This window comes from Octopus sinensis, linkage group LG5 (genome assembly GCF_006345805.1).
Source record: "Octopus sinensis linkage group LG5, ASM634580v1, whole genome shotgun sequence".
NCBI classification, from domain to species: domain Eukaryota; kingdom Metazoa; phylum Mollusca; class Cephalopoda; order Octopoda; family Octopodidae; genus Octopus; species Octopus sinensis.
Genome location: NC_043001.1, coordinates 86,384,151 through 86,403,992, shown reverse-complemented (window position 1 = coordinate 86,403,992; position 19,842 = coordinate 86,384,151). Strand labels below are relative to the sequence as shown.

The 19,842-nt window shown below is 36.3% G+C and overlaps 1 protein-coding gene across 1 annotated transcript in view; it reads right to left on the bottom strand.

Annotated features, from left to right (window-relative positions):
- LOC115211864 (inter-alpha-trypsin inhibitor heavy chain H4-like) overlaps positions 1–19,842 on the bottom strand; it is a 241,022-nt gene that overhangs the window by 81,443 nt on the left and 139,737 nt on the right. Inside the window, exons 5-6 of the mRNA XM_036502852.1 lie at positions 2,554–2,717; positions 400–557 (exon numbers count right to left, since the gene is read on the bottom strand). Of these exons, the coding sequence (XP_036358745.1) occupies positions 400–557; positions 2,554–2,717 (322 nt within the window). The remainder of the gene's footprint in view (positions 1–399; positions 558–2,553; positions 2,718–19,842) is intronic.

Sequence of the window (19,842 nt, the reverse complement as noted above, 5' to 3'; positions counted from 1 at the left end):
ATATATATATATATATATATATATATATATATATATATATATATATATATATATATAAATACACGACAGACATCTTTCGGTTTCCCTCCACCAGGCGTTGGTCGGCCCGAGGTTATAGTAAAAGAAACTTGCCCAAGATGTCACACAGTGGGTTTGAACCCGGAACCGATTGGAAAGCAAGCTTCTTACCACACAGCCACGCTGATGTATATTTTTTTCAAATCGTTGGGTCATTAACCAAACATCTTAATATAATCAATGACTTCCAAAAATTCATACATGAAATGGTCCGCTGTATTCGATAACTTATACTAAGAGAACTTCGCGAGCTTGGGTTAAAAAGGAAACAGCAGTAGGGTAGACTAGAAATATATGTTGTGAAAAATGAATTATACCTACATAGAGAAATTGGATATAAATGAATTACGGGGCATCAGTAGGTTTAAGTCTGCGGTGACTGAAGAATTGTGCGGGTTATAATATTTCATGGAAACCAGAGTGGTAGCAAATCGATATTTAATATCGCTGATTACATGAATGGATTTCAGGGTTGCTTTCTGAAAAAAAATCCAAGAAATATCGTAAATCACTTAAATAGAGCTTTATTTACTGTTAAGCTTTATGTGGCAATCAAAAAAAAAAATCTATAAAATCAATTTTGTTTAGGTGATAAGTAATAAACTTCTAAGATGATCATATTTAATACTATTCAGGCACTTGAAAAACAAAGATGAACTTTATAGCATAAACATTTCAAAATTTAGCCACCCACAGGAAATGCAAGTATTTATTACGCTCCTTACAAGTTTTCTATTTTGATGAGTATAAAATCAATAGCGATTACATTAGCTTTCAATGAGAGCTCATGGTGACTACAAAGAACCAGAGACTATTAATATTCATATATATGGACTTGTTAATGCTTGCTAATGCTGTGGAGGCACATGGCCTAGTGGTTAGAGCAGCGGACTCGCGGTCGAGAGTAAGTATATAAACTGCTTTCCAAATGGAACATTTTATTTACATGAAAAAAGAAACCCCCCAAAACATGTAAGCATAATTCTTTATAACTAGAGCGCTAAGAATATTAGAAATACAGTGTTAAATTTGACTGCGGCCATGTAATCCTAGTACTTCGCGGGTTCGAATCTCAGACCGGGCGATGTGTGTGTGTTTATGAGCGAAACACCTAAGCTCCACGCGGCTCCGGCAGAAGGTAATGGCGAACTTCTGCTGACTCTTTCGCCACAGCTTTCTCTCACTCTTTCCTCTTGCAGCTCACCTGCGACGGACCGGCGTCCCGTCCAGGTGGGGAATCTATACACCAATGGAACGGGGGAAACCGGCACTTATGAGCCAGACATGGCTCGAGAAGGAACAAACTTGTTAATGCTGAGCTCTACAAGATCTCTGGCACGTGCTGACCAATGTTTAGAGACGTTCCACCCAGGACAATTCAGTCTTGTTAAGTGTATCTAGGAATGCATGATTGAATGTATTCCTTTTCTTCAAGACCCCAGAGTGTGATTTAAAGATAATTTAGCTACTATCCCAAGCAGATCAAGGAAATATGGCGGAAAGGCTTCCTTTGTTAAACAATGCTGAGATAATCAGGGGAGAATACTTAATGAATATTTTAAACAGTATACTAATTGTAAAATACTATGCAAAATTAATAATCTCAGTTATTAATAAGGGATGGGTACTGGGTTTGAAAACTTATTGTCTGGAAATAAATAATCTTTTAAAAAAGCAAGTTGCAATACGCAGATAAAAATCTAATAATACTTCCTATTCCATCGAGAGAGTTAATTTTAAAATGACCCTGAGAGACCCTTTGAGGTACTTGAAAAAAGCTGCCCGCTTTCACAGAATTAACCGGAGCAAGTAATGTCGAGAGATCTGAGAAGTAAAATACATAACAACAGTCCAAAATTACATATGCCTGAGAACAAAAGTTTAGTGGGTTTTGCCTTTCGAATCAACTCTGGTGGCTGACTGATGCCCATCTCATCGATCCAGACTGTGCAAAAGGCAGAGTTCGGTCTCAGCAATATAGTTGTGCATAAATATCCGCGTGTATGTATATAAGGATATGTAACAAAAACACACAAAATACATTCCAACGTACATAGAAATATGGAATTGCGCACACACTCAAAAGCGAAGATGAAAGTGAACGAGAGAGATAGCGAGATAGAGAGAGACGGGCTAAGAGAGAGAGAGAGAGAGAGAGAGAGAGAGAGAGAGAGAGAGGCAGACAGAGAGAAAGGGAGAAATAGAGAGAGGGAGAGAGAAAAAGAGGCAAATAGAAAGTGAAAGAATAAGAATAAACAATGTGTAAACAATATATGAAGATGAAAAATAATGATGTATTGAAGAAATGAATGTGATACACGTTCACACATAAACACAGATACACGCAAGCACACACACACACACACACACACACACACACACACACACACACACACACACGTATAACATATAATTATAGTATTATAATCACTTTTAAATGGCAAGATGGGAATTTGATGTAAAACAATAACTTACATATAGTGAATTTGAAATATATTGACGATCCACGTCATATTCCACTCTGAGAAAACGTGCAGCGCCATCTTTCTCTGATATTTCTTCTTGTTGTTTACGACTTGGGTTGTATTTGATGTAAATTTCTCTACTGCTGATGTTCTTAATTAAAGCAGAATCCAGCTCTATTGAAAATCATTAACAATAACTTAATTTATATCTATAACAGACTTGAATGAATACCTGTTATTTCAATATCTTCAAACCCAAAGAGGTATAATTTAAAAGGCTTGATTAATAATTTAACGTTGACTGTGAATCAGTGTCATATTAAATAATAATAATAATGATAATAAATGCGCCCTTTTAAAGCCTAGCCAGGCTCATGGGCCCGGTTTCCCGGTTTCAATGGCGTATGTGTTCCCCAGCTGGACGGGTCGCCGGTCAATCACAGCGTTACTCATTTTTACCAGCTGAGTGGACTGGAGCAACGTGAAATGAAGTGGTTTGCTCAAGTACACAACGCGTCGCTCGGTCCAGGAATCGAAACCACAATCTTACGATCATGATGCTGTCACCCTAACCACTAAGCCACGCGCCTCCACAGTGTCATATTTACTGTGTGATAATGCAACGTGATCAGCGGCAGAATTAAATGTTTACCTTGGGCGAGTAATGTTGTCAGTGTATGACATCTTACTACTAGTTTTAGTTAGTAATAAGAGAATGTGCAACATGATGAGATAGCAAAGAATGATTACTGAATGGTATCTATTATACAACAGTGTAGGAAGAATCTCTGGCGGGTGGGAGGGAGCTGAATAGCTGAAGGTCTTCAGAGAACAAGAACCTTCTCTTATGCAAGTATTTCGTATGATTCCTGAAAGTCTAAGGAACCGGGTACACCAAGGATACCCCTCTTTTCTCTCTATTTCGTGCTACTGTTTGCATTGTAAATAGCACCTGTTGGGTGTTCAAATTTTCCCAGAGTCTAGAATTCCTTGGATGTCGTAACCACTTCCGTTTGAGACACCAGTTGAATGTAGGGTATCATTGTACCTTCCGAAATTTTCTTTTATTCTTTCTTGACTATTAACGTATATAGTGAGGAATCAAAAAGCTTACTACCAGAATGTGAACAATTAAGTTTGGAATTTACTGTAGCGTACTGTTTTGTATGTCAAGGGCAATCTTAATAAGTGATAACCAGTGTAGTTATGTAATGAGAGTGGTTATCAAGAGTATGTTTAACAAGAGCGTGCCATAACAAGAGGTAGTATAGCATTTAATTTGATATTTGTATAGTAACGGACTGTTAACTGGAGGATAGATAACACTTGATATATGGGAAAATATAATGCTTGTTGCAGAACAGTGAAATGTTTACTGCAGCGCAGTGTAATTCTACTTGGAGAAGGAGACACTAGTACAAGAGTGGGCACTTGGACATTATATTGTAGAATCATATCATCTTTAGGAAGAGTCAAAGTATTATCTCAGAGACGTAATATTAGTAAATTGCAAACGAAATGACATTTGTACCATTTTGATGTGAAGTGTGTTCTTTATCGGAGAATGAAGATTAATTTGTAGACAATTTATTGATAACAGTAGCTTTATATTACTTCTTATAAGTATTAATAATAATGAAGAAAGTAATATAATCTTGTATAATTTGTCATCTGTATATCGTACATTTCTGTTATCTTTAGCAATGTTGTTGGATGTTTACCAAATCTAATCCTTTGAGAGTAAGCCTATCGTTTTTTTCAATTTTCCACCTTCTGTTCTTACGAGTAGTGATGACAGATTTCCTGGCAAAGGGTACCACAATTACAGGAGCCTATTATGCTTCACTCTTGAGGAAATTAAGAGAAGCTATCAAAATCAAGAGGCGGGGCAAGATCAGCAAAGGCATCCTCCTCCTGCAGGACAACGCTCCGGTTCACAACTCGCGTGTCGCCAGATTAGAAGCACAAGCGTGCGGCTATGAACTCCTCCCCCATCCCCCTACTCTCCTGACTTTGCACCTCTGATTTTCACCTCTTTCCAGCCATGAAGTTGTTTTTGAAAGGAAAGCGTTTCCCAGATGATGCAGCCTTGATTTCTGAAGTCACATCGTGAATGGAGGACCAAGCTGGGGTCTTCTACAAAAACGGTCTCGAGAGCTGCATCAAACGATGGGAGAAATGCGTAACTCTGGGTGGTTTCTATGTAGAAAAAGACTAATTACTGTGCCAAGTTTCGTTGCCCTACTGCTATGGAAGTGGGTCAGGGGCATTACTTATTGAACGCCCCTCGTATATGTGGATCTTTGTAGCATGTTGTACAAATATAGAACTTGAAATGTGACCAGTCTTTTTATTATTAACGTAGTTTTCTTATATTTCTTATATTTCTTATATTTCTGCTTCTATTGACTTTTATTACATCTTTGTTTACTGCCTAAAGAAATGCTTAGATTCAACCCAGCATTAAAAAAAATCGCTACAGGAAAGTTTTTATTATCAGGAATAGCTTCTGTATTTTTGAAGTGCACCTACTTTGTGAAGTATCTAAAAGCAGTGGTTAAATGAAGTTTATGACGATAATGAAAAATGAAAATATAGAGAAAAACCAATCATAAATGATTTGCCAACCTTTGTCAACGGTAATATCCGTTAATTTATTATCTGTAATTTTTGGTACAGACACGTGAATAATATCTTGTGGTTCAGTAATGAAAACTTCAACTAAAAAGTCATCAATAATTTCACCACTGGTCACATGAACGTCGTGCCTGTATTTATTGTTCTGTCGTGTCAGAAGTTCTTGGTAAGTCAAGTTGTAAACTATATACTTTTGTGGTTCAACATTAACAGATATATCAAAGACATTTGTGAAGCGGTGTCTGGAAAATGATAAAAAATAATAATTGAAATATTTTGGGGATGTTGTTATTAATATACTAATTGCAAGAAATATCAAATAGTTGGGAAAATATAAAATTACTCGACTTCAAAATAGCCAGAACTTTTTCCTTTTCCTACGTTCTTTTCGTAAGTATCTTTAGCAAGTGATTTTTTCATTTCGTCTCCAATAGTCACATGTCCATCAATTTCCCTGCAATCGAAAATAAAATTCAATAAAAATAATTAACATTGAAAAATTAAAAAAATTACAGAGTGCTCTGGTTGAATTTGACAGTCCGTACCAAAGGAAAGGGAAACACAATACTCTATCCAAAAACAAATATATTTTGAAAAGTGAAAACATATCAACTAGATTATGGCTGTCAGATCACAGTTTACTGAAAAAAGCCACCCTCGGTTTCCAGCACGGCCTCAAGGCAGCCCCGGAATCTGGTGCATGCATTCCTCACAGTGTCGCTAGGAGGACCTACGAACATCTCTTTGCTCTTGGCCACCAGCTCCCTGTTAATGTTGGAAGCAGAGTATTTGGTGCTTTTCTGAACCGTAGCATACACATTGTAATCCATGTTATTGCGATTGGAGGAATTAAGATACCAGCAATTGGAGCTGTTGAAGTCGTAGAGATTTTTCGACAACCACGTCTGATTCATTCCTGAGGTATTGCAAGGAGACGAATCCTGCTGTTACACATGTGACCTTTCAGTAGCAATCCCATGCAGCCAGGTATTAGTCACAGTTTCACATAGACGTTACCAGCTTCACATAGCCGTCTAAATTGCTGTAATTTCAATATTATACATATTTTTTACAAATCGTTGGGTCATTACTTGAACATCATAATATATTCAGTGACTTCTAAAATTTCATACATAATACAGTCCGATTTATTTGGTATCTTATTCTAAAGAACTTCATTTTCTAAGTAGGTTAGGCAAGAAGTATATATCGTGAAAAATGAACTTTACTTACATAGAAAAATTCAATATAATTGAATTAAGAGGCATCGTTATGTATAAGTCTGCGCCGACTGTAGAATTGTACGGGTTATAATATTTCATGGAAACTAAAGTGGTAGCAATTCTATATGTAATATTACTGATTATATGAAGTGATTTCAGGTTTGCTTTCTGAAAATATAAATTCAAGAATATCGTAATTCACTTCAATAGATTTTTATTTAATGTTAACCTGTATATAGCAATTAAAATATTTTCCAAAAGAGAGTTTTGTTTACATGATAAGTAATAACTTCTAAGATTGTCAGATTTAATACTATTCGGGCATTTAAAAAACAGACAAATGTTATGGTGTATGTATTTCAAAAGTTTATTTCTACATGATCCCTTTCACGAGTTGACCTATGTTTTGAGGAGTTCTAGGTAGGACCATTCAATCTGGTTAGGTCTATCTGAAAATGCATAATCCAAAGAGTCCTTTCTTTCAACTTGACAAATTGCAAGCTAAAGAAAATTTAACTTCTATTTGAAGTAAGTCAAGATAATATGATGGCAATTATCCTTTCGGGGTCGGTTAAATAAATACCAGTTATGCACTGGGGTCGATAAAATCGACTTAATCCGTTTGTCTGTCCTTGTTTGTCCTCTCTGTGTTTAGTCCTTCGTGGGTAGTAATGAAATAGGTATTTCGTTTGCCGCTACGTTCTGAGTTCAAATTCCGTCGAGGTCGAATTTGCCTTTCATCCCTTTGGGGTCGATTAAATAAGCACCATTTACGCACTGGGGTCGATATAATCGACTTAATCCATTTGTCTGTCCTTGTTTGTCCTCTCTGTGTTTAGCCCCTTGTGGGTAGTAAAGAAATTGGTATTTCGTCTGAGTTCAAATTCGGCCAAGGTCGACTTTGCCTTTCATCATTTCGGGGTCGATTAAGTAAGTACCAGTTGCGCACTGGGGTCGATATAATCGACTTAATCCGTTTGTCTGTCCCTATTTGTCCTCTCTGTGTTTAGCCCCTTGTGGGTTGTAAAGAAATAGGTAATATGATGGAAGAGCTTCCTTTGTTAAACATTCCTTACACAAAATTCGGACATTACTCATGGGTTGACCTGATAATTGCAAAATTCTTGTGCTCATCGACAAAAGTAGAAGTTAATAAGAACAGAAATTTGGTTCGAAAATTCCTTGATTGGATATAATCAATTTTTTAAAAGAGTAAACTGCAACACACCGATAAAAATCGAATTATATTTCCTCTTCTTGTAAGAAAATAGATATTTAAACACATAATTTAAATCTTTACATTTTGATGAAAAAAAAAAGACAACTTGTATATATTTCTGATTTTTGTAGACATTTCTTTTAGCTGAAAACTTGCAGTATAGTGGTAAGGTGTTGAGCTTACTGTCACCAAGGCTTAGTTTCAATTTCTGGTCTGCGTTACGTGTTATTCCTCATTTTCCGTTGCTTTAGTTTACTCGAATGCAAATGATAACCATCCTAATGCTCTTGCAATCATTTCCCCCTTCAGCCAGCACATTTTTGATATTCAGTTTGTTCAAGTGTGGAAAGAATGAGAGAACATCTTTGCAACTTCGTGGCTACCTAAAAAAATTAGTGAAGGCATGTTTCATACTACTAGGTCGTAATCGTTTGTAGATGACGGCAATAAATTTTCTTTTAGCTTGAAGTTTTTACCAAAGCTATAGAAGTAAATCTCATAAGAATGGATATGATATTACTACTGCACGGGGAAGCTCCTTAAGAAATCAATATATCAAAAGTTTCAGGAAGGTCTTAAAAGAAGCACACAAAATAGCTGAAATACGAACGATAGCCAGATACCTTTGATGGAATGTTAACACATTCGTCTAATTCGTCAGCAGAGGTATTCCACACTGGTGGAAAGCGCTTAAACCAAATTTCGAATCTGAATATAAGAGAGCAAATTTACTCCGTTCCTCCTACCCGTAACACAAGCTCTTAAAAGACAAATTGGCGCTGCCCCTCTCTCTGACTAAGCCAGTATGCATGTATGTATATATATATATATATATATATACACGTGGGGGTGCTGAACAGTTCCTGACTTTAAGGATGTGTCGCGAAAGGCCTGGTTGGAGGCTCAGATCTCCGAGTTCTTTCACAGGGCTTAGAAAAACTGAGGGACCGCTGCAATGAGTGCGTGAACCTGGGAGAAGGATATGTTGAATAAAATCATAATTAACTGATCCTCCTGTATTTTCTTTTTCTCAAATCCAGAAACTTTTCAGCACCCTCTCGTATGTATGTATGTATGTATGTATGTATGTATGTATGTATGTATGTATGTATGTATGTATGTATGTATGTATCTATCTATCTATCTATCTATCTATCTATCTATCTATCTATCTATCTATCTATCTATCTATCTATCTACCGTAAATCCTCGAGTATAATCCGCATTTCCCCCTAAAATTTAAAGGTCAAAATCCCTAGTGCGTAGTATATACGAGGTTAAAAAGGAAAAAATATATACTAAGCAATGTCCGAGTCTCTATTTGCTGACCGGCAATGTTTATTCAGGCGCATTTTGTGATGTCAGGCGCGAAAATACCTTAAGCTAAGCCTGAAAGCAATGAAGTCATAAAAGAATCATCCATAACTTGCAGTAAGCAACATTTATTAAAATAAAAGTATTCAGAACAGAATAACATGTAACAAAAATAATTTGCAAACATATTTACATTCCCATATAACAGTTAAGAACATCACCATTATTCTAATACGCACGCGCGGAAGTGTTTTTTCGACTAGGTGCTGCTGGCTTAATTACGCACGACTCAAGTTAGAGGAGTGGTGCGTATTATACACAAGGTTTAGATTTTCAGAAGTACAGCCCCCTAAAAATCCCCTGCGTATTATACCCAAGGGCGGACTATACTCGAGGATTTACGGTATCTATCTATCTATCTATCTATCTATCTATCTATCTATCTATCTATCTATCTATCTATCTATCTATCTATCTATCTATCTATCTATCTATCTATCAGTCTATTTGTCTGTCTGTCTAGGTCACAAGTATCATGACCAAATGAGAAGCGCAAGACTCAGAGTTGACTGTCACAATTTGATGCAATAACTATAACTATGCACACTTCAAACTGCATTTAGGTCTAAATCGGATAACGTCTACTTATGTATTTGAAAAAAGAACAACTTACTTTTCCTGTATATATATATATATATATATCTATATATATATATATATATATATATAGATATATATATATATATGTATATGTATATATATATATACATCCCAATTTTAATTGTGGATATTCTTAGAACAAACTATGTTGCGGTAGATACTATGAGAGAAACTTTCATATTGGCTTTTGGGCCGAAATGCGCTCTTGTTTATATCGCTTGCGAGGAGATAGATCTCCGCCATCTCTAGCACCGAGACTACCAGGTCACATGATTTCAACATTCCTTCCTCTCGTCAATGATTGACACTCGAACGCTAGAGACAGCAATGACTCATCTTCCCACTAACGATATGTTGAATAACAGTGCCTGAACAGGCGCTGGTGTTACGATTATCCCGTAAGCTTATTAAAAGATATATACATTCTATATTATATTATATTATATTATATTATATATATCATGTCTTTTTGTTAACAAGCTCACTGGCTAATCGCGAACTCATTGTCACCTGAATTAGAAATAAGTTTGAAGCAGGTGAAACTATTCAGAATGTTCTCAAGAAAGATTCAGGAAGACTGGACACATCGACGAGTCTAATAAAGCAAGAATAAGCTCTAGTAACGTATTGCCAGAGTTTAAGAAAAATAGTGCATCGAACGAGTCCCGAGAGGGGAATTTCAAAATTTAACGTCCTTCGAATTTTAAAGTGTTGTAAATGGGAAAAAGCTACTTCACAAGAACAGTCTATGTGTTCAATAAAGATTACCTGGGCCGAAATGTAGAGTTTTACGAGAGATAACTGGCAAGATGTATAGATATTCACTTTTCGATAAAGATTGTTTGGAGTAAAGAAGCTACATTTACATTAAATAACTTAATTAACTACTACAGTTGTATCCACAGGGAATCTGAGGAACCGCATAAGACGCAAAAAAATCATGTTAATTTACCAGAAGCTACAGTATGACACGGCTTATTATCAAAACGACTAATTGTCCCATTCTTTTTGATGGTGCTGCGAGTGGTATTATTTCTCCAAGTTGCTACCACAGTCTTTAATGGCATTCTTTCAAGAGGACTTTGAAAGTAGTGAGTTTTATTTTCAGCAATATATTGTACGTCCAAACAACTATGGTAATGTAAATGCTTACTTAGATGATGTTTTCCCAAAAAGATGGATTGGAGGAAGTGGTTCAGTGAAATATTATCTGCATTCACCGGATCTCACACTGCTAGACTGTTTTTTTTTGGATACTTAAAGATGAAGTTGGGAGTACAAAACTGATAACAGCCGCCTAACTGAGCAGCTATTGAACGAAAATGCCCACAATTACCGAACAAAATCTATTTTAATAAAACAATTACTTTATTATCATTCAATGTACGTATATATTTTTGGGAACACTTCACCTTCATTCACACTTGATATAAATAAAAAAATAAATAAATAAATAAATAAAAATTAAATATATCATATATATCATTATATATAATTATTTAAGAGTACTATATATATATATATATATTATTAATATATATATATATATATTATATATATATGTAGTAGAACAATAACAAAAGTCTTGGCAGGTATAATATATTGAAAATATGAGTAGAGATGGCTTTTGGTGGGGATAATTTTTATATTAATGATAATGTTTACAGTTACTCTAACGAGTAACGAGCTTTTCGATAGCCGTTTTCAAACTGAAATTTATTATTCATTATTATATATTGTTGTTTTATATAAACATAACTCTGTCCTCAAATATTTTACGCACCGTGTGTGTATATATATATATATATATATAATATATATATATGGTTTGCTGAGATTGAAGTTAAAATAAACATCTAAGGGAAGGAAGTATCCATTATACTACCGGTATATTATCTATGTTTAACAATAGGCATACATATGCTCACGGAAGATCAAAAGCATTCACACACGGAATGCAGTCGTGAACTGACAGAACAGTTAAGGAAGGAAGTTCCATTATACTACCGGTATATTATCTATGTTTAACAATAGGCATACATATGCTCACGGAAGATCAAAAGCATTCACAACCGAATGCATGTCGTGAACTGAAAGAACAGTTGGAAGCTGATCCGAACCTTTCTAAGGTAATCAGTGGTGACGAAAGCTGGTGCTACGGTTACGACCCAGAAACGAAGCAGCTATCAAGTCAACGGGAGCATTCAATATCACCACGCTCCCCAAAATTGTGTCAAGTGAAGTCCAATGACAAGACGATGCTGATTTGTTTCGTTGACGCGAAAGGAATTGGCCACACAGCATTTGTTCTTCCTGGTCAAACCGTTAACCAGATGTTTTAATTGGCAGTTCTGAAGCGCTTGCGAGACACGGCGAGACGAAAACTCCGCAACTAATGGCAAAGTGGAGAGTGGTGGTTTCATCACGACATAAATTATAGGTAAAAACAAAGATAGACATGTGTTTATCAAGAATCAAAATTTAAAGGAAACAGAAAATGGAGAAATATTGATGAACAGCAATTGACTTACATCAATTGTTGTTTATTAATTCAATACAAATAGTCTGCATCCCATCTAACAGCTGTTTCTGCTTCCAATGTTGTATGGCATTGTTATTGATATGCTAAAAGTATTTATCATATCTGGTAATAAAACCTATCTGAAACATGGAACTTCATCAGAGTGAAGAATAAATTAAAAAAAATGTAGAGCCTAGAGAAGAAGAGGGAACATTTTGAATATGGTTGTAATTACACCATTTTGCTTGTGTATCACTGGGATGTTAAGTATATAATTAAGCATAAAATAATAGTATTTGGTGTATTAATACTTTGAACGAGGTGGTGGGGTAGGACGGATAAATAATGAAAAATAAAAAATTATAGCGGGATACGTCAATGGGTTTTAGTCGGAGAAGGAGTGAAGATACAATAAGGTTTTAGATTAATCATAATAATTTATAATGATTACGTTTATAGTACTAATTAATAGTATTTATCACAATAAAGTGCTAATCGATTAAATGTAATTTTAAAAATTTATTTACTAGTAGGTGGTTAAGCCCTTCCACCTGTTGTCTGAAGTGAGATAGGCCAAGGTCCAACGTTCGATATAATTGGTCAGTTGAAATTTAAAAACAAAAGACCAGCTATTGAGACTATTATACGGGGTAAAATAAATAAATAAATGAATGAGAAACTGGTGTATGTTGTAAGGGGCCCTAAGACGCTTAGGACAGTATATAACTAGATTAAAAAATAAATATTATGGAATAAATATTAAGAGAGAAACCTATTTGGACATTTAGGTAATAAGACGGTTAGGGATGAAAATGGTCCAAAATTTTTTTATATAGTAACGTGAAATTAGTAAAAACAATGAAAAGAATTTATTCCGTAGGAAAATTAGGGAAATATTTATGGTTAAGGGGAGGTAATAACCAGGGTAAGTGGCCTAAATTAGAGACTGTTGGTGTGCCATCCAGTACAACAGACGGCTAATTTCGCCGCTAATTGACAAAACAATCTATAAATCAGTCAGTCAAGTGGTCAATTAAATAAGTAAACGTAGATATCTCTAATTAAATTAATGATTACAATTTATAATTAAAAATTAAAAATTAAAATACTTGCAAATTATTCTTACAGATGCAACTCTTACTACAATTTGTTCATGCATTCATAAAAAGTATTGTTCATTTGGTGCACTGAATTTAAGCCACTTACCTTGGTTATTACCTCTCCTTAACCATAATTATTTCCCTAATTTTTCTACGGAATAAATTCTTTTCATTGTTTTTACTAATTTCACGTTCCTATTAAAAAAAAACTTTTAGACCATTTTCACCCCTAACCGTCTTACTTCCTAAATGTCCGAATAGGTTTCTCTCTTAATATTTAATCCATAATCTTTATTATTTTTAATCTAGTATATACTGTCCTAAGCGTTTTTAGGGCCCCTTACAACATACACCAGTTTCCCAATCAATTATTTATTTATTTATCTTACCTCGTATAACGGGGGTATAGCTGTCTTTTGTTTTTAAATTCAACTGACCAATTATATCGAACATAATTCAGGGAATTTTTGTTTTTAAATTTCAACTGACCAATTATATCGAACATAATTCAGGAAATAGGATTAATACGCAAAGAATTCTAGATACCGAGAGAAAACATATTTGAAGACATAAATTCCACATTTTCTGTTACTCTCTTTTATTCTCTTTTATGGCCATGCTAGAGCACCGCCTTTAGTCGAGAAAATCGACCCCAGGACTTATTCTTTGTAAGCCTAGTACTTATTCTATTGGTCTCCTTTGCCAAACTGCTAAGTTACAAGGAACGTAAACACATCAGCATCGGTTGTCAAGCGATGTTGGGGGGACAAACACAGACGCAAAAACATAAGCACACATAATATATATATACATATATATGACGGGCTTCTTTCAGTTTCCGTCTTCCAAATCCACTTACAAGGCTTTGGTCGGCCCGAGGCTATAGTAGAAGACACTTGCCCAAGGTGCCATGCAGTGGGACTGAACCCGGAACCATGTGGTTGGTAAGCAAGCTACTTACCACACAACCACTCCTACGCTGTTAAATAATTTTTATCTCACCTACGTGAGATAAAATATCTCTGGAGATAGACTATCCCTGTTACAAAGAAAAATCTGTGATATCCCAGCTTCAGGTCACTTTATCCTCAGCAGCTATCTTTTTTAAACACAAGGTCTTTATGCCAGATTTACAGATGGATAGGGTAGTCCGTTGCTCCATTACGCTTGAGATCTGCACAGCGCCTGGTGCGTAAAGGATTCTGTCCATTAGTAACGCGTACTGATTTATCTTCTGCTCTTCCGTAAAGCCAACAGCTGCTCCTGAGATTATCGCTGTGCAGTAGGACCCGGGTTTAAGCGACTGGGTTGGAACTGGGAAAATGCCATTACCTGTAACGTCACAGATCAGTAACTGACTCCAACTCTTTAAAACGGAAGAGTTAGGCTACAGTGGTCGAAGCTAAAAGGCCCCGGTTGTGACAGAAAGAGGCATCATCGTCGAGGCCTAATTTAAATACAGCGCCCATTGTGGAATAGCGAGAGGATGTATCAACATGAAACCGAGTAGGGTCTGAATTCATTCGTAGTATATCCATTGTGATACTTGTATAGTTCATAGACATGCAAACCTCGCTGCAAAATAACTTTATTTTGTGTGCAGTTTTCAACGAAATGGGTGTCAAAGTGAGCCAGGTGCTGCTGTTTAGCAGTTATTTTTCGAGGGAGTGTGGTAAATGAAACGTTAATAATAAAATATGTAGATATTTTACTAAGATTTAGCCGAACGTCAAATCTTACAAAACTTTAAATAATTCTGTCAGGTGCTTATGTATTATTAAATAGATTTATTATATTTAGCAGATAATTTTTCAATTCAGGCAGAAAAAAAAAAACTTATAAGGAATTTTAAAACGATCTTTTGTAAATTTTCTCTATAGAAAACTTTTTTCTGAAATAATCGGTTCAACATGGAAATAATAAATGGTATTAGATTACAAAACAAATACTTCAAAGATGTAATAACTCTCATCTATCCAAACAAATTAGCATTGAAACTGCAAGTATTGCGCAAATATTCATGTAGTAAATATATACGACGGGGTACGAAAAAGTAATCGGAAAGGTTCTCTGCGATATAAACCCGTTGTAGTTCAGGCCTCCACGGCTAGAGGCCACTTGATGCGACTCTCAGGCATCAGTCATGCCGACCGGCGTCATTAGGTGGACTCGTACTACCATGTGGTGAGTTTTTGTTTTGTAATGCTTCTCCCCTGTTCGTCGACTTTTGCGATGGCTGAAGCGAAGGAACAGCGTGCTTCCGTGAAATCCGGTCGCCGAAACAGTTCTTATGCTACAAACAGCTTACAAGGACACTGCCATAAGCAAAACACAAGTTTAAGAGTGTTTTTCACACTTTAGTAAAGGTCACTTGTCGCTTGAAGACCAACCTCGTTTTAGAGTGTTTTTCACACTTTAGTAAAGGTCACTTGTCGCTTGAAGACCAACCTCGTTCAAGGTGACCGTCAAAGAATGAAAACATCACGAAAATCCATGAATTTATCTTGGGGAAATGTCACCGAACAACTGACAAACTTGTTGATATGACTGGTGTGTCCTGAAACTCCTGCCGACGAATTTTGAGTGGCGAACTGAGAATAAAAAGAGTTGCAGCAAAATTTGTCTCTCACTTGCTCACGGAAGATCAAAAACATTCACAACTGAATGCATGTCGCGAACTGAAAGAACAGTTGGAAGCTGATCCGAACCTTTCTAAGGTAATCAGTGGTGACGAAAGCTGGTGCTACGGCTACGACCCAGAAACAAAGCAGCTATCAAGTCAACGGGAGCATTCAATATCACCACGCTCCCAAAAATCGTGTCAAGTGAAGTCCAATGTCAAGACGATGCTGATTTGTTTCGTCGACGCGAAAGGAATTGGCCACACAGCATTTGTTCTTCCTGGTCAAACTGTTAACCAGATGTTTTAATTGGCAGTTCTGAAGCGCTTGCGAGACACGGCGAGACGAAAACTCCGCAACTAATGGCAAAGTGGAGAGTGGTGGTTTCATCACGACAATGCATCTTCGCACACCGTTTTGAGTATGTGACAGTTTTTGACCAAAAATAGCATGACCCCGCTAACCCACCCTTCCTATTCACCCGATCTTGCTTCTTGCAACTTTTTTGTTTCCCTGAATGAAAGAAATCTTTAAAGGAAAACGTTTTGCAGATGTGGAAGAGGTGAATAAAAAAAAAAACAGAAAAAACGACCGAGGCGTTAAAAGGCATCACTTCGCAAGAGTTCTAGGATTGCTTCGAACAGTCGAAAACGCATCTGGACCGATGCATTGCTTCAAATGGAGAAGGTGATAAATGTGTAAATATGTAAAACTGAGTGAATAAAATAATATCGCAAAATTTCCGGTTTTGGGTACTTTCTCGTAGTTAAGTATTGCTAAGAAGCACGATAAAGCGCTTATTGTCTAACCTGATCACTAATAGGTTCATAATCATTGAATAGAAAATGTTAGATTAAACATTCGATATGATTTATAACAAGAGAATATTACTCTAGCTTCAATAGACGAGTTCGATTTCTACCAGTTCTAACTATATGGCCTCGAATGTCAGCTAATTATCGAAATAAAATCTGCAATAAAAATTGATGCTGGAAAATGACAGAAACTATGATATTAACTCGCTCTCTTCAGAAAATACTGTAAAATCAATGACACTAAATGACAGTAAGATTTCTTTAAAATAATTAGTATAATATTGACTTACTTGAACAGTTTCTCCATTGGCTGTTATCCCCAAATAATATACAGCACCGAACATTACAAATAACAAGCGCGGAGCCATTTTGTTAGCGATTCTTTCAATTTCCTCTGTTTTCAAATATTTCTTTAAAGAATTACTTTTCAAAATGTTATAAAATATCTCTAAACAGCGTGGTTAACAGTCAACAAATATATTTACTTACAAACGAACACTTATACATACTGAATACGTATACATAGCATTAAGAATCTCTTGTAAACCCTGAGTTATTTATATTGTGGAATGACGGAACTGAAACAGGATTTGTCAAATCTAAATTCTGAAACATAAGCAGCTATTGAATAAAATGCCTTAAGAATAGTTATCTCAATTAGAACCAATGGGATAGGTTAAATTCTGTTGTGGAGAAATATCTCAAATTACGTTTTAGAAACTATGTTAAAGGAAAACGTGCACACACACACACACACACACACACACACAACACATTAATAAAGTGTTATGCATAAGGGATTGTGAATCCGGGCAAAATGCTTCACTATCTTTTTCTTAATACCAGGTTAACAAAATGTTGTTTATGCCTTTTCGTATATATGCAAGACCGCAGCTTTAAAACCGTGTATATGTGTGTGTGTGTGTGTTTGTGTGTGTCTATGTATATATATGTCTATTGGTATGCCGATTAAAGCTCATTCACCGTTTGGGCTATCTGATGTCATTCATAGTCACGGTATCATTTTCACTGGATCTACATCATGAATTCTGCAGTGTTGATTTAGTTTATAATTGATGATTGAAATGGATAATGGATATGATACGAATCGTTATTCTATACGATGTGTATTGCGATTATTGTCTCTTTATTTATGCAACCATGAGAGTGTGTCTGTGTGCCACTGATGTGTGTAAATGCGAAAATACAGCTATTTATATGGACGTTTAGTGGAGGCGCGTGGCTTAGTGGTTAGGGTGTCAGCATCATGATCGTAAGATTGTGGTTTTGATTGCTGGACTGGGCGACGGGTTGTGTTCTTGAGCAAAACACTTCATTTCACGTTGCTCCAGTCCACTCAGCTGGCAAAAATGAGTAACGCTGCGATGGACTGGCGTCCTATCCAGCTGGGGAACACATACGCCATTGAAACCGGGAAACCGGGCCCATGAGCCTGGCTAGGCTTTAAAAGGGCGCATTTATTTTATTTTATATGCACATTTAAATACATCTATATGGTGCATGCGTGGATGAATAAATATTTAGATACACTTCATGAGGTGTGATTATACACCTGAATTATAGACGTTTACAAGTGGGCTTTGGCGTGTCCGGCGAACGACCCCCTAACGTGCTAGCTTAGTCATATGTAACTGACTGTAGAATTTGCCACGCAGCGGGGAGCTAGATACCATTTGTCTGTCTGCTTCTAATACGACCATCATGGTTGTTCATGACCACATTAAATGCCATTCCCTTGGCAGCACGTGTGAGTGTGTGTGTGTGTGGGTGTGTGTGTGTGTGTGTGCGTATGTGTACGTCTGTATGTGTCTATATGTGTTTTCATGGTCAATTAGAGTATATCTACCCTTCTTCCAATAATAAATCTCTGAACGAGGTATAAGGATGGCTTCCCTTTGCAAATACTGATAGGGCACAAAAAGTGTGTCAATTGCCAGCTGGAGAAGATGTTCTCCTGGGGCTACAAGCTACAGGAGCATCCACCCTTAGTGGTTAGCCACATTTAAGTGGCAAATATACTTCACATTATCCTTCTTCCTTTTAACTTTTAATTCGTACCCTTTGGCAGATTTCATTCTCTATCCTTTATCATTTTAATTTATGTGATATATTCACTGTCAACTGTAGCCAGATCCATTTGCAGGTAATAACCCCAAAATTATTCTACCCTCCGTCAGCGTATCCACATACTTCGAGCGAGTACATTATGCCAAGGGGTACTCAGTATATGTAATAGGATGCCTTTTTACGCCAAACACCTCTGGCGACAGAGACTGCATTGATTGATGCGACACAACTAAATGCACGATACCCGTAAGATACAGCTGCAGGATGTCGAAATGATCGTCATGTTGGATAAAGATTCTTACAAAATCCATTTTCCGTTTTCCTCTTATATATATATATATATATATATATATATATATATATATATATATATATATATATATATATATATATAATATATATATATATGTATATATATATATATGTGTTGTGTGTGTGTGTGTGTGTTGTGTGGTGCGCCCGCTTGTTTCCGTTGTAAAATTTAAAGTTTGACATGGCCTTTATATTCTGCAACCCCGACAGGTCTAATAACATTGACTGTTGTGGATATATACATGGATCATTGTGAATATATACATAGGCGCAGGCGTGGCTGTGTGGTAAGAAGCTTGCTTCCCAACCACATGGTTCCAGGTTCAGTCCCACTGAGTGGCACCTTGAGCAAGTGTTTTCTACTACAACCTCGGGCCGACCAAAGCCTTGTGAGTAGAAAGAGAAAGAGAGAGAGAGAGAGAGAGAGAGAAGGAGAGAGAGAGAGTTGGACTGTTGAGATCAGCAAAGGAACAAATAATTTCACATTCTTGGTAAAGTTCCCCTTATTCTGCGAATCTGTGGCCAATAGAGATTTCTCTTCATCTGCAGAACCCCCAGCGACATTTTTATTTCGCTACATCTGCAGTTGTAGAAAAATAAGATAGGTCATTTGTATGTGTGTACCGATAGTGGGTGGGTGATAGGGGGAGTTCAACTTATCCAGACTGTCATACTTTATCCGATACGATTTATTAATGAATGTCGGAATATGTAGTATGGTACTCAGGCAAGACTAACAGTAATTTGGAACATGGATTCGTTTGTGGCCTCATGTCGTTCACCGACTAT